The sequence below is a fragment of the Ornithodoros turicata genome, chromosome 1 (genome assembly GCF_037126465.1).
Source record: "Ornithodoros turicata isolate Travis chromosome 1, ASM3712646v1, whole genome shotgun sequence".
Taxonomy (NCBI): domain Eukaryota; kingdom Metazoa; phylum Arthropoda; class Arachnida; order Ixodida; family Argasidae; genus Ornithodoros; species Ornithodoros turicata.
This window is the reverse complement of record NC_088201.1, coordinates 5660400-5674825: the sequence shown is the minus strand read 5'-3', so window position 1 is coordinate 5674825 and position 14426 is coordinate 5660400. Positions and strand designations below refer to the sequence as shown.

Here is a 14426-nt window from a genome sequence, read left to right as displayed (position 1 = left end):
CTGCTTTTCTGACTTTTTTAGCCTCTGGCAGGCATTTGGTAGGGGGGGGGGGTTTGCGAGATTTTGTTTGGGGGCATTAGGGAATGCTGGGAAAATCCCTGCCAGTGGGGACACCCCGCTAGCTCGTTGCCTCAGCGTGCTGAGGGTGATTCGCTGGAGAGCCGCTATAGGATACGACGCGAATGTGAAAAAGGTCCAGTTACATATACTCGTACCCACGCACTGTAATACAATGGAGTAACCCTTCAAAAGAAATCCATTGACCATTTTCATGATGCTCTTGGGGATTTATTTTTTGTTCTCCCCCCTTGTATAATTGACATTGTTTCACATTCGTTTCAATATGTGTTCTCCGTTATATTGCCATTTGCTGTTGGTACCCCTCTCCTGTTGCCCTACAGTAGCCCCCTCGGGACTTTAAATGAAATGAATTTTCGGAAAAGTTTCCTTCCTAACTGCTATGCCACCTAGCGCTTGCACAGCAAACCATTTATGGAGTAGCCTCAAATCAAATCTGTTTCGGAACTCGGTCGTAAAAGAAAAAAAAAATGCCACTTAACCTGACTTATGTGCGTTAAAAGCAGTTTTTTTTAAACACCTCCCACTGGAGAAATCATAATTGGCCACAGCTAGAGCTAGGGTGGCTGAATCCTAGCTCCCTAGCCAGAGCTAGGGAGCCTCCATGGCTCCATGGGTTGCTGCGGCTTCTCCCTAGCCAGCCAGAGCTGACATGTGGGGCCATCTGTCGAGTGCTTGGGTTAGGCCGGCGGTATGCTCTCCACAGCCGCGCTTTTCGAATGTCAGTTTTAGCAAAATACTTACGGGCCTCACGTTAGCAGTTCCTGTCATCGGTATAGGAGTCAGCAGGAATACACGAGCTCCTGGTGCCATACATTCTATGAAGAAGGAGTGAGAGAGAAAAAGACATTGTTTGTGCTCTCTCTTTAGGTGTTACTCGCTTGTGGTCGCCAGCTACAGAGGTGACTATCGTGATACGCGGACAAACCAGGTAACGTGAGGTAAGGTATGCTTGGTGAAGGTTCCACATCAGGAATTTTTCTTAGACACGGAAAGAATCGTGGCACAATGGTGACATCTTTGCGCAGCTTTCCCGTTTTATATGTACATGTTATTACGTTAGAACACAGTACATTAGAGTACAGGTTCATTATGGACGGCATTTCAACATTGAGGTGCGTAATCACACGACCGACAAAGAAAAAAGACTAGCACCTTGTCTCACGAAGCTCAATGAACACCTAGCACCCAACGGTGAAAACCTTAGACGAAAAAAGCAGAATACCTCGCTTGAATTGAGTTGGGCGCAAATGGTTCTTGATGATCCACATTGAGTTTGCGTGCCCGCACGCATTTTAGCTCGTATATGCGCGCAATATATGCATTGAACAGTCACTTTCAAGCGATTTTTGGACAAATGCACGGTACGATCATCTGCATGACTGTGGTCCTAGAACCCAAGTTTGACAGTACAGGATGTAATAGGGACAGTACAGCATAGGGAGTTTTCGAACCAAACGGGGAAGACGAGTCCGATTTACAGACCCTAGCGCCAGTTTTTTCCGCTCGGTTGATCAGTAAGATGAAAATGCTGCGCAAGTCCTAGCGTTGTAACAACGTTCCTGCTTGCGCCTAATCTACAACTGAAATTTGATTATTAGGAAATTATTTGGCTCTCGTTCCTATTCGGCTTTTACTAACATTTGGTTCTGTGGCCCTTGAACCATTAAAAATTCCTACTGGCGAACTTTTCATTTTCTTTTCTTTTTTTTTTTTCAGAAACCAATCTAGCGCCTTTTTAGTGCCCGCTTTTTTTAGCCATGGGTCTAACCACATTGCGCATCCCGCAGCAGACGACTTTTTCGAGAGCCCGCATCCGACAACCAGACACTGCGGTTGACGCCTTCCTTCCCCCCCCCCCCTTGCTTCACATTTGTTTGTTTAAGTTTTTTATCTTGAAAAGAGAAGAGGCAAAGAACAAAGCAAGCCCCGATTATGCTCGGTGCATTTTATGCTCGGTTGAATATAGTTGCGCTTCTGCTACGAGCTATCGTCTGCATGCAATTACTGTCATTTCCCCGCTCTCGATATCCGTGTGAGAACACTGCTCCATCCCCGACCCTCCGACGCCCTCTATTGTAATTTGCTCAAATCCGCTATTCAAACACCCTCTCTGTCATGCTCGATGGGCTGCTAGGTGCCTATTTGAATATCATACCAAATTACGTCTTACTTTCGGCGAATATGTAGTACGTCTTTTGTAACAGCCACCATTACTAAAGTGGAGCGGAGAGGGTGCCGTATAGCCAACAGTGTCACCGTGTCTCTCTCCTCTTTACCCGAAAAGACTCTGAATGCACACCCCACGCATTTATGCAAAATAATATTAACCCTGACATTTTTTTCCTGTCAAAAACAGAAACCAATGTTTTCGTAGCTTTCGAGAAAAATGGGCCCGCCGAACACCACCCGCTCCCAAGCTGGATATGGATTTTGAAGGCCACAAACTGTTATGGAGGGCAAATTTCATATAGTTGAAGAAACTTTAGCTTGGAAAGCACTTATGCTGTATGAGTTATGGGGTGGGGGGGGGGGGGTATATGCTTTGTGTTTATGCCTATAATAAGCCTTCGATATACTCCTAGCTTGCAGTCCATACGAATCCGAAAAACTCCTTATAAAAACGACCTAAGAAATAGTATAGTATTATAGCAGAAGTAATGCGAGGATGAACGTTCTTGGCATAAGCAACATTAGAGGTCGTCCAATGCTACCAGCGGAGCAACCCAAAGAACGCACACGGTCCTCAGGATGTCCCCAAAGTGTCATCGTGTCCTCGTCCTTCGATATGAATCCCCAGAACGTCCTGAGGATGATAATCGCGGATTTTCCGTCAAGAGTCATCTAGGTACGTCCTGTGCGCGTCCCTGTGGGTAAAAATGTGCGCTGATCACTTCACAAAATAAGTAGATATAATTCCTCACTATAAGATATCCCGTTTCGCTCCTAAAACCATACTGAAAGTGTTTTTGAGATACTTCCTGGGAAGATTCTGAGGATGACCCGAGGGCGTTGCATTTTAACGATTTTCTAACAGACTGAGAACCATACGGGGATGTCCCAAGGGATGTTATTCCTGTCCCAAGGGAACGTCCCTGGGATAACCAGACGAGATCATTGTGTCCTTGGGGAAGAATCAAAGTGCGTGTGTATCCAATATGGAAATGGTGAAAAAGAAAGGAGAAATACAACCTGATGTGACCACATACCCAAGGTATACCAAAATACGCTGTTACGCATCATGTAAGAAAGCGTGACGGCGTTTGGTCCTTTGAAACGCTTGAAATGCTCGAGCGGAAAGCACTACTCAGATTTCATAAACGTCCCACACATCAGAATGTCTCTAGACTACATCGTTGTGACGTCTCTGAGACGTTCAATGAGTGCACACATCCTGGTCTCTTGGATACTCTACAAATGCTACAAATGGGACTTGCAAGCTGCATTTATACATGGGAATCCAAATATCCAGACCGCGATGTTCTGTAGACGTACGTGGGACATCTGTTGTTTAGTGAGTAAAACAACAATGCAAATGCCGCTCTGGGATATCCTGTGCATATCTCATGGATGTTCGGATATTCAGGACGTTCGCGGTCGTGCAGGGATGTCGCAGGGATATTAATGGTTTGCTGGGAGGCAGAACACGGACATGACCTCCGCGATACAGAAACAGATAGGGTCGGCGTGGATAGCGAGTGTGTTTTGTTGAATGGGTGGACCACGACTTGTATATAGATCGTGGGACAAATAGCGCACCGCCGACAGATGCAATGGCAACCCTGCATGTGAACGGTCGAGAGTGAAGGAAAACACTCGGTCTGCTTCATCCCGTCTTTTTCTTTCTGGTATCTCCAGCTGATCTCGATGGACAAACAACTAGGCAACCCTGAATGCGCTATCGCAATGCAACCCGTTATCTAACTGGACGCGCACGTTATCGGTACGCGGAGTGTGCTCCAAACAGCGTCATGGCTCTGTGGGTATCTGTCTTGCTGGTCCAAGTGACCGTGTGTTCTGCGGTTTGCTTGACATCCGACCTGGCCTACCTCCGGAAGCAGAGTCAAATGAATGGACCGGCCCAGTGGGACAACTATGAGCTGATCGTCGACGCGACGCAAACAATTCGTATCGTCAAGCCCTTTTGGAAGAGTACGGGTTTCTGGTACGACTAGTAAACATCCCATCGGTAGGTTCCTGCATTGCCGGCTTTGCAGGAACCTTCCGACATGCCCACATATGAGACGACATGACATGACATGAGACGACATGCCCACATATGAGAGTCGTTACAGGCGTTACAGAGTCTCTTTCTCGCAGCCCCCCTGAACCTCATCGTGATCCGGAATTCTTCTTGGGTGATGCCATGCATCAAAACCTCATCTATATGGCTTCCATTCCCGGTCGCGGTCTTCAGCAAGTCCGCATGCATTGGCTTCTGGACCTTGTTACTGCCAAGTATGTAGCATTTCATTTTGATCACGGAAGGAAGGACCACTGCCGAAGTTGGGGGCGGGCCAGCAAGTCAACCCTAATTTTTTTCGGTTTCGCAATTGTCTCTGGGGGGTGGCCTCTTAAAGGGCACTGCGGGATTTCCTGGACAGATATCATGGGGTAACTCTGCCAACCATCCCTGCGCTTACCGTGGTACAGGGAGCACTACTGATGGATGCTCGCATGGTGTGTAATTCTGCGGGTCTACCCGGATCGTAGAGCAACGGGGGGTGCGCACCCCTCCCTCTTTCAGTCTTCCCTTTTGCCTACCCCTCGGTGCACCCCTGACAGATATGCTCTAAATAAGCTAAAGCTTGTCACCTATCCATACGACATCATAGCACGTGCCATGCTGCAGTACTATCGCGGTGCACTGTAACGTATTTATGTTTTAGCTGCCGTTCTCTTTAACCCGCTGAAATACACGACCGGGGGCTATATAACAACATTCAGTCGGTTTCATTCGCGCTGTGCATGTTATACCCCTGTCACACGGGCATTTCAATCCTTCTCGAATTCGATCTGCATCGAACTTCCCGAGCACGCTCGAGTTTTGACGCTGCTACACGGCCACTTTCAATGCGCATTGAATGGTTGACCTGTGCAAATGAATAAACGGAACTCATTAATTTCGCGTTTCCTATATAACAGCGATATTAGTGGTAATTTATCGTATACCGATGTAAGCATCATTTGTAGCTTCGCGCGCATGTCCGTCTTAAGTTATGACAGTTCACCGGGGTCGAGGATGCAATGGCGTCCGTCGAGCCGTCTTGAAATTCTCAATCCTGTTATGGGAACTGTCTTGAGTGAAGCAGGATCAAAGTTCGATCCTGCTTGGAAGCGGCCGTGTAGCACCATCCGATCTGCATTGGGTTCAAGCAGGTTCGGTCGAGCAGGATCGAAAATGCCCGTGTGACAGGGGTATTAGCTTTGGACACCCTGTAGATTTTGCTGCGCTATGCAACACTTTTCTTGCTTCAGTGTATACGAAACTTTCTCTTATGTATACGACCGCATTCACGGCTTGCCACTGTAAAAATGTGGTCGGTTCGGTGGAGTTCGTTCGATTGGTCCGTACAATAAACGTGTGTCTAAAATGTGGATAATGGCGCCACAGCGCCTCCTTGCAATGGATGACTTCCGCTTGTTCTTGTCTTCTCCATCAATAGTGGTTCACAAGCAGAGAGGGGTGAACCCTTATCTGATTAAACGAGAGCTCTCGAACAAAGCTGCGTTCTGTGTAGTCGATGTTGTGGTCGACACACACTTTTCCGAATCCCTCTCAAATGGCGCCGCGAATCAGTTTTAGTGGATAGCGAGCAGGGGTATAGGCTAGGCTCTGGCATGTATGGCTCCTATAGCACTGATCAGTATTGTTGAACTGAACACGGAGTGCGCGGCCGTATAGAGAATGGTCCACCGAACCGGGTCCACATTATTCGCTCGCTTTCAGCGAGCCTCATTTGTCAACGTCTTTACGCTTCCTCGATCTCACGGAAACGTTACCAGGGAAGGATACCGGACGTATTTTGGTTACCGTTTCCATTTTCGTTACTGCTATATTTTCGTTTCCGTTATCCGTTTCTGATACCGGGCTTTCAATCTCGTTTCCGTTTCGTTTCCGTTACTGTTTCCGGTAATGGAACGGTTGTTACAGAGCTGCGGGAGGACAGCCCGTCCGGCTCTGTGTCAGCATCTTGTTTTGCCCAAGTGCTGCTTCGGTGTCACGCGTACACACTACGCAAGTAACTTTACGTCGTTGGGACTCGCACATCTTACAAGATTATATATATATATATATATTATAGTTGTGGAAGGAAAAAGACGCGGACAACAGATTTTAGGGAAGTTAGAAACACTAGTTCATTTAATTTCTGCCCATTAAATGAACTAGTGTTTCTAACTTCCCTAAAATCTGTTGTCCGCGCCTTTTTCCTTCCACAACTGTAAAACTTCGTGGCCGTTTGACTTTTGTACTTCCCTCGACCTATATATATATAGGAACATGTTTTGAGTCTTCAGTCACTCGGAGTCCAGCAACTCAAGATGGGCGTAACTTTCATCCAATGTCGCATTCATAAGCAGACGCTCTCAATAGTAAATAATACTGCCATGGCCACAGTGAAAAGAAAAAAAAGTACAAAACAAGTAACTAAAAATCATAGGCTGGCATCCTCGTGCTATGGTGGAGTATAGTCATGTGTTGATGTCATGGAGTTATGAGGACTGGGGCGAGGTAAGTGAGGGATGCACCCTCGCGATCCAATTTGCGCTTTCTTTCCATGCTCTCGTGTAGTATTTAGAGCATTACAGGGAATGGAGTATCATCAAAATACCAAAAAACAAAAAATGAAAAGTCACTCAAATGCCATCGCACAACAGGATAAGCCATTACCCGAATTCAATACCGGACGATAAATTCGTTTTGTTTCCGGTATAATGGAGGACCGTGGTATGCGTTTCCGTTTCCGTTACCATCTCCAATTTCAGTAATACAGTCAAACTCCTTTATAGCGAACACCTTTTTAACGAAAATACCACTACAGCAAATTTTTTTTTGCGGTCCCGCTGGAGCCTATGGGTCCAATAATAGACATCCTTTTTAACGAAAATACCACTACAGCAATTTTTTTTTTGCGGTCCCGCTGGAGCCTATGGGTCCAATAATAGACATCCTTTTTTAACGAAAATACCTTTACTGCGATTTTTTTTTGCTGTCCCCTGAGTTTCGTTGTAAAGAAGTTTGACATACCGTTTCTGTTTCCGTTACCATTACCCTTCCCTGAACGTTACCCCCCATAACCACGCTTTACTCTTTTGTTGATTATTGTTGCGTTATTGTTTTTTCGGCATTCCGTTTACAAACTATACGACAGGAGAAGTTAACGGAGTCCACCCTCTGACCGGAGCCACTTTCAATTTGTCAAATCTCTTTCAGAGCCACTTGGAGAAATGATCCTCCATGGCAGACGATGATCGCTTGAGTCAGCCGGCGGCAGTCCATTGATCGTTCGGGGTAGAGTAGCAACCCCTATGTCAACAGTGTAATACGCTTCCCGTTTCCGAGACATAATATTGACATTCAATTTAATCACGTGTTTGGAAATTTATCCCCGACGAACAAACAGCAGCGACTGCTAGCGGGGAAAAAAGGAAGCGCTCCGAAATGAAAGAGGTCATCCCATGAGACCTTCTACTTTCTGCTACGTTGAGCTAAAGCGACCCGATCAAAGTAGAGTGCTGGGTGCTGCTGCAGCTACCGGGTATATATGACGTCCTCTGTTACACGGAGTCGGCGATTACACTCTAAAAATGGCGACACTTTTGTGACGCGTTGCAAGCGTCACTTTTTTGCAAAAAGGTGACGCTTTGCTCAAGTGTCACTTCCAGACGCTTTTTGTTCCTTTTTGCTTTTTGAAGCATGTGTCACGAGAGCTCCCACAACAAGTGTCACAAAAAAACGTCGCACGCTCTAAAAACAGAGCTTCACCGCATAGCACGGCGAAGGCCAACCATGGTACAGAATGATGCATTTATCACTGTTGGTTAGCTGAAAACAGGAGGCGCAGGCCTTTTGGGGACACTTTATGGGACACTTTGGGACACAGTGATGATAAGTGTCCCGAAATGGCTTACCCTCGCGTTTTCAACAAACCGACAGTGATGAAGACATCGATCTGTACAATGGTAGCCGTCGGCGTGCTATGCGATGAGCTCTGTGTTTAGAGCGTGCGACGTTTTTTGTGACACTTGTTGTGGGAGCTCTCGTGACACATGCTTCAAAAAGCAAAAAGGAACAAAAAGCATCTGGAAGTGACACTTGAGCAAAGCGTCACTTTTTTGCAAAAAAGTGACGCTTGCAACGCGTCACAAAAGTGTCACCATTTTTAGAGTGTACTTTGCGCTTATGTTGTGCTAGCACCAAATTATTAACGGGTTACTTGCATCAAAAGTTACGCCATTCACACTTTCGGTGTCGGTTTTGAGCACGAGGTTTTATTGAGGCGCAGTTATGAGCACGCTTGTACAAGATTTCTCGCGCTTCTTTTTCAGAGCTTAATGATTTCGCTTACGTGACTTTTTCGCGATACGGCACGCCGCGTCTTTTCTTGACATGGTTTGCTAAGGCGTATCACTGCGTGGCTCCAAGCCAAGCTGAGTTCTGCTGTGACAGTTATGTATGGGTTACAGTGCAGCTGGAACATTCAACTTCACGCTGCTGGACGAGCTACTTGACCGTCTGCACACTTTGGGCTTGCATCCGGGCTTCGAGTTGATGGGCAATCCCTTCGGAGAGGCTGTCAACTTTGAGAAACGCGAGGATGTGCTGCGCTGGAAAGCCATGGTCACCGCACTTGCCTCACACTACGTCGGTATGCATCTGAAGATATACATTTCACGTATAGCATCATACAGCGTTTCGGTATGCCTCAGTTGCAGTTTGTCAATAATAGCACGGACCTCCCGAAGTAAAATGAGCTAAGTTTGGAGAGATCTTCCTTGACCATCCATTTTTTTTTCCATTCCTTCTGCCTTTCTTCGCCCTTTTCTCCAGCATATTCCCTATTTATTTTTCCCGTTGTCAGAAAAAAAGAAAAGAAAGAAAGAAAGAAAACACGTGTATACAGATCTTGGAGAACACTGTAGATAACTTGCAACAACGGCGCTGTGCCTTTTCAGACCGATATGGAGAAGAATATGTGGCTCGGTGGAATTTTGAGTCTTGGAACGAACCTGATCATCGGGGATACGGAGCCAACTTCACTCTTCCAGGTATACGCCGCTGAGGCTGCTTGAGACTTCCCGCAGGAATCGGGCTCAGCCTTTGAAGCTGACGATGTTCTCACTTGGGTTTCATCGTACCGCAGACGCATGCCCAACGGCTTCTAGATCAAAAGAAGGCCCGATTCTTTCGGGCCCCGCGCCACGCGGGCGAACATCACTGATTAAAGCCGAAAACATAGAGCCTCCAAAGCACGAGTCCAACGCGCTATCCATTATACCACAGACCGCTCTACCATTTTTGTTGCCGTTGTCGCTGATGGTTTGTTTTTTTCTGGCGCAAACGCCACTCTGACCATGACGCAGTTTTTTGTGCTTCCATCATTTTGATATCAGGTCGCGCATCGTTCCATAGCACTGAGCTCCGTGCTTGCCTTGAGACGGCCCTGCGTGAATGCATACAGTAACAGTGTCTTTCGACACTGTTACTGTTACAAAATTTCGACGCATATAGCATACACTTTTGTTGTTACTTCGCTTGAAGTCAATATGCCTTCCGGAGTTTCGCATTTTAATGCGTGAGCTCCGACAGCTCAACCAAGTGGGGCAAAGCGGTTTCGAATTTTTCGTAATTTACTAGACTGTTGACCGATTTCTCTAGCACCTGACCCCGACTTTGTTGGGTCTCACATCTCCGTATTGTTATTTTTCAATCAATCAATCAGTCACTCAATCTTAGCACCCCATACATAATTGACGTAAGTTTGCATGCCTGTCGTGCAGTTGGATATTTTACGGAACGGAAGAAATACCGCACTTTAGCTATCAAATCTGCATGAGAATGTCATAAGCGGTATAATTTTGTACGCTAAGTACGCTAAAGGTTGTAATAAAGGCTGGTTTACAGTTCGACGGAACTGGGAAGGAATAGACGATTTTAAGAAGATGCGCGCGGCGCAAAGCAGCATGGGAACTTAGGGGGACACTGCTCTGTCGTCTGCTTCGGTTCCCCGGCTGCCGCTGCTGCTGCGCACACCGGGAATGTTGTTGTTCTTCTTCTACCTCCGCCTCTGGTCCTTGCGTGCCACAGGTGGCGCTTGCTTTTCTAAAATGGTCTATTGCGCAGTTTATAGCCCGGCGCTATGAAATAAAACATGGCGCGCGACATCGCCAGAGCCATCGTCCAACGAGTATAGAGCACGTCTCTGTAACACGTTGGGTGGATAACGGAGACAAAAAAGGAAAAAAAAAGGAAAATGGAAGTGGTGCAGAAAAAGTACGAACTTCAAAACCGTGTGCTCTGTTCTGTGCCGTGCTCTGTGTATACCTTCCATGTCGTCGTAAACACGTTCATTGCTGTTGAAGCAACGATGTTTCTTCTCATGAACTGACGAATGCAAGAAGTGTTCGGGGCAGGTCAGGCAAAGGCGGGGGACGCATTGAGAAATAAAGTGGTACGAATACATCAAATGATATCGTGCCGTCGCTTCTCTTCGCTCCGCTCTATATCATCGCGGACTACACTCTAAGAAAAAAAAGGAGTAAAATGTGTAGTAATTGCAGTTCCCTAGACTGCAATTACTCCCCATTTTGGTCCCCTAACCCCGACATTTACTCCCCAAGACTGTAAATTGTCACTGAACTTCACAAATGGTCTTCCGAATGCAACAGTCTACGTAAATATGTGCTCTTGGTCAAATTGATGCCACAAGGCTGTATTACTGAGCCAAGTTAGCAATTTTCCACTCCTGCAGAGTAAGAAACAGTTAGCGCTTCTTTCATCGCAAATTGTGCCCTATGAAAGTCGTAAGATTTTATATCACTCGACATATCACTGTTGGCTGTTTGATTCGAAGTATTTTCATACATGCACACGAATTTTGTTCCTGAGACTCTTAGAACAGAGCGTGAAATGCAGTCTCCACTCCCGTGCATTTACTCCCAAAAGGGACTATTTTTTTGTGGCAATGCATTTACTCCCCAAAAGCAGTAAAATTACTCTTTTTTTTCTTCTTAGAGTGTATGATCAAGTGACGACGGCGAAGCGCGGCGGAATGTGGTGGCGACTGACGAAACTTTGCGTCGGATAGAAAGCCAGCCTTAATGCCAATCAAAGCCATTTCGCTAGGAACTAATATAGTGAGCTACCACGTTTGCCAGGCCTATAGACGTCGATACGGCCGATATCTACACGACGGCTGAGCTGCGTTTACATGAATGCGATAAAAGCGTATCGTATCGACTTATCGCAACAAATCCTCTCCGACAGGGCCACGTCAACCAATCCACCGGTCGGGATGGGTGGGAGGAAGTGCGATAACTCTATAGGGTTTATTCACTGACGTCAGCTCGCCGCCATACTGTACACTGTAAACTGAAAAACACCCTTATGGGTGTAAATGGCTTGTCCTATAACTGACACCTCTTTTTACACCATATGGTCTTAGAACACCCTTTTCAGAGGGTGTATTCTGTGTAAGACACCCTTTGAAAGGGTGCTTTTCCTTGAAAATGCCTTCTTTTGCACCCTTTAAACACCCTTTTAGGAGGGTGTTTAACAACTTTACACCCTTCTAGAAGAGTGTTTAAAGGGTGCAAAAGAAAGCATTTTCAAGGAAAAGCACCCTTTCAAAGGGTGTCTTACACAGAATACACCCTCTGAAAAGGGTGTTCTAAGACCATATGGTGTAAAAAGAGGTATCAGTTATAGGACAAGCCATTTACACCCATAAGGGTGTTTTTCAGTTTACAGTGATAGGTCCCTCGAAGTTATGTTCCCGCCTTCTTTCGCTGCCATATGCTTTTTGGATGACTATTAACTTCGGAAACATGGAAATTACTTGGATACGCTATAAATCACACAGCGCAATAACTTTGAAACAGCAAATATACGGTGAGTACGATATGTGTAAACGGCTTGTGTGGGACCTAAAATATGGCGGCCGAATGCAGCACATCTGCGTGCTAGCGACAGTGGCGGTCTGCCGCGGATGACGTCATGTGAATAAACCCTATACGACGCCCTTTTGTCGTATAAATGTAACCGCGGCTAGAGAAAGCGGAGAGCCAACACCAATGCCTTCCAGGGTTTCGCCATTACTATGACGCCTGTTCTGAAGGTCTTCGGGCGGTGAGCACAAGGCTTAAGCTGGGGGGTCCGGCCGAAAACCTGGCACCCAGTCGACGCGCACCCTTGTCTCGTGGTCTACTTGGCCACTGCGTACGAGGTAGGAACTACTTGACGGGGGAGCGCGGGGTGCGGTTAGACTTCATCTCGATCCATCAGAAGGTAGGTGAGCCACAGAGGAAGTGAAACATCGCCTTTATTCATGCTGCGTCTTCGCAGGGCAATGCTTCTGTGTCTGACATCGTGAAAGACGAAGCAGCAGCATTGGGTACCGTTCTCAACAGATTCCCCAGCCTCGGAAGAAAGAAGTGCATTAATGAGTAGGTGGAACGCCACCTACGTACACAAAGCCTTCACGTTGATACTTCCGCTCTCAGTGTCGTCTGCTATAAAGTGATGCAGCGACGGTCGTCTGCTGCAGCACAGTTCGTCGTTTCGACGAAAGTTATAGCGAATTCGGGTGGTCATTTCGTAGCAAAACGGCCGAGCACTCGGAAATTGCTAGGTCGGCGACCGAGCCACCGTGACCGTGATCACGTGACCGTTGCCACCCGAACATGATTGCTAGGAATCTAGCGGTTTTAGGTACTTGGATCACGCTAGGGGCGTCGCGGTCGCAAGTCTTCGCGTTCTGTCGTCTGCTAAACCACGTGATTTCAACATGCGGGCCAGTGAGGGCACTCGCCACCGTTGCAGTGCGGATGTGACGACACCGGATACAGTTGAGCAATCTGCTGCTCGATCGTTTTGAGACCGGGCAAAAAAAGTGCTAGCTAGCAAATTCCGAGCGCTCGGAAAGCGCCACGCGAACATGCAAGATTTGCTTCATTTTGACCAAGCGAACATGACTGCTCGAGATCTGGCAAAAAAAGTTGCTCCGAAATGACCACCCGAATTCGCCATTACTCGCAGTAAACGATCACTGCGCAACTCAAAATTAAATATGCCAAAGACGTCTTCGGTGAAAGACTTTGTTATTGCTCAATGGATTCCTAGAAGATTAATGTTTTTTTTTTTTTTCTCAGTATCGTTCGCTTTTCAGAAACACTATCTGTTCTGTAGCGAAGCGGACCCCCTGGTGAGCTGGTCGCGTCCAGAGGCCTGGCGAGCAGATGCGACCTACGCCGCGATGCTGGCACGTCTAGTAGCACTCAAGATGAAGAACGCTTCGTCGTGCGCGACAATGAGCAGTGACAATGGGTTTCTCAGTTACCCGCCCCATCAATTCACCCAGAGGACGCTGGCTGCCAGGTTCCAGCTCAACCACAGCGATCCCGTGCACTCCGTGCTCGTTCGCAAACCTGTTCACGCCGTCCTGGGACTTCTGGGCAACCTTGGACCTGTCCTTTTGAGGACGCACCTCTCAGGATCCTCTTCAAGTGGGCACCTGGACGTGATTGCTACGCGTCATCGAACGTGAGTTGGGATATTAATGCTCGCCCGTGTCAATACGAATATCTATGCTCAAACTGTATCCGTTATGATTCTTTTTTTTTTTTTTTGAAATGTAAATAGCTCACACAGGCGTCGGTATATCACTTGGCAGCGTGTCCTCCTGTATTGATCCCAAGATCGCGGGTTCAAACCCGGCCGAGGACGCCAGCAACGTGGTGGCAGGGTAGAAGTTGTGTTTAGACCACGACCTATACTAGATTATAACGACCATGTCACAATCAGCAACCCCTATGAGGAGCCCGTCCGCACGATCCGCCAGGGGCGCTGCTCATCGGCACGCCACGATTGGACGATGGAAATTTGAATTCTGAACGCTCAGAAGCGCACGTACGACTACCGTAGCAGACGACAGCGATAGCTCCTATGAAAACGCGTAGAATGATGATGATAATCAACCTCAGAATGAAACATCTGTGGGATATCCACCGCTTGTACAGAAATACTAAGGTAAGCTGAAGTACAGTGTATTGTAGAAGTTCAGGAAGCAATAACTGGGACGATGAGAAGCGCCACCGCTACCTTCCAAAAATGCGGCGCTGGGAAGGGG

The 14426-nt window shown here is 47.1% G+C and overlaps 1 protein-coding gene across 1 annotated transcript in view; it reads left to right on the top strand.

The window, feature by feature from the left end:
- Nucleotides 1–4403: 4403 nt before the first annotated feature.
- Nucleotides 4404–14426, top strand: part of LOC135377376 (alpha-L-iduronidase-like) — a 19350-nt gene continuing 9327 nt past the window's right edge. Inside the window, exons 1-6 of the mRNA XM_064609738.1 lie at nt 4404–4536; nt 8767–8948; nt 9256–9348; nt 12384–12586; nt 12644–12744; nt 13487–13840. Of these exons, the coding sequence (XP_064465808.1) occupies nt 4445–4536; nt 8767–8948; nt 9256–9348; nt 12384–12586; nt 12644–12744; nt 13487–13840 (1025 nt within the window). The 5' untranslated portion in view covers nt 4404–4444. The remainder of the gene's footprint in view (nt 4537–8766; nt 8949–9255; nt 9349–12383; nt 12587–12643; nt 12745–13486; nt 13841–14426) is intronic.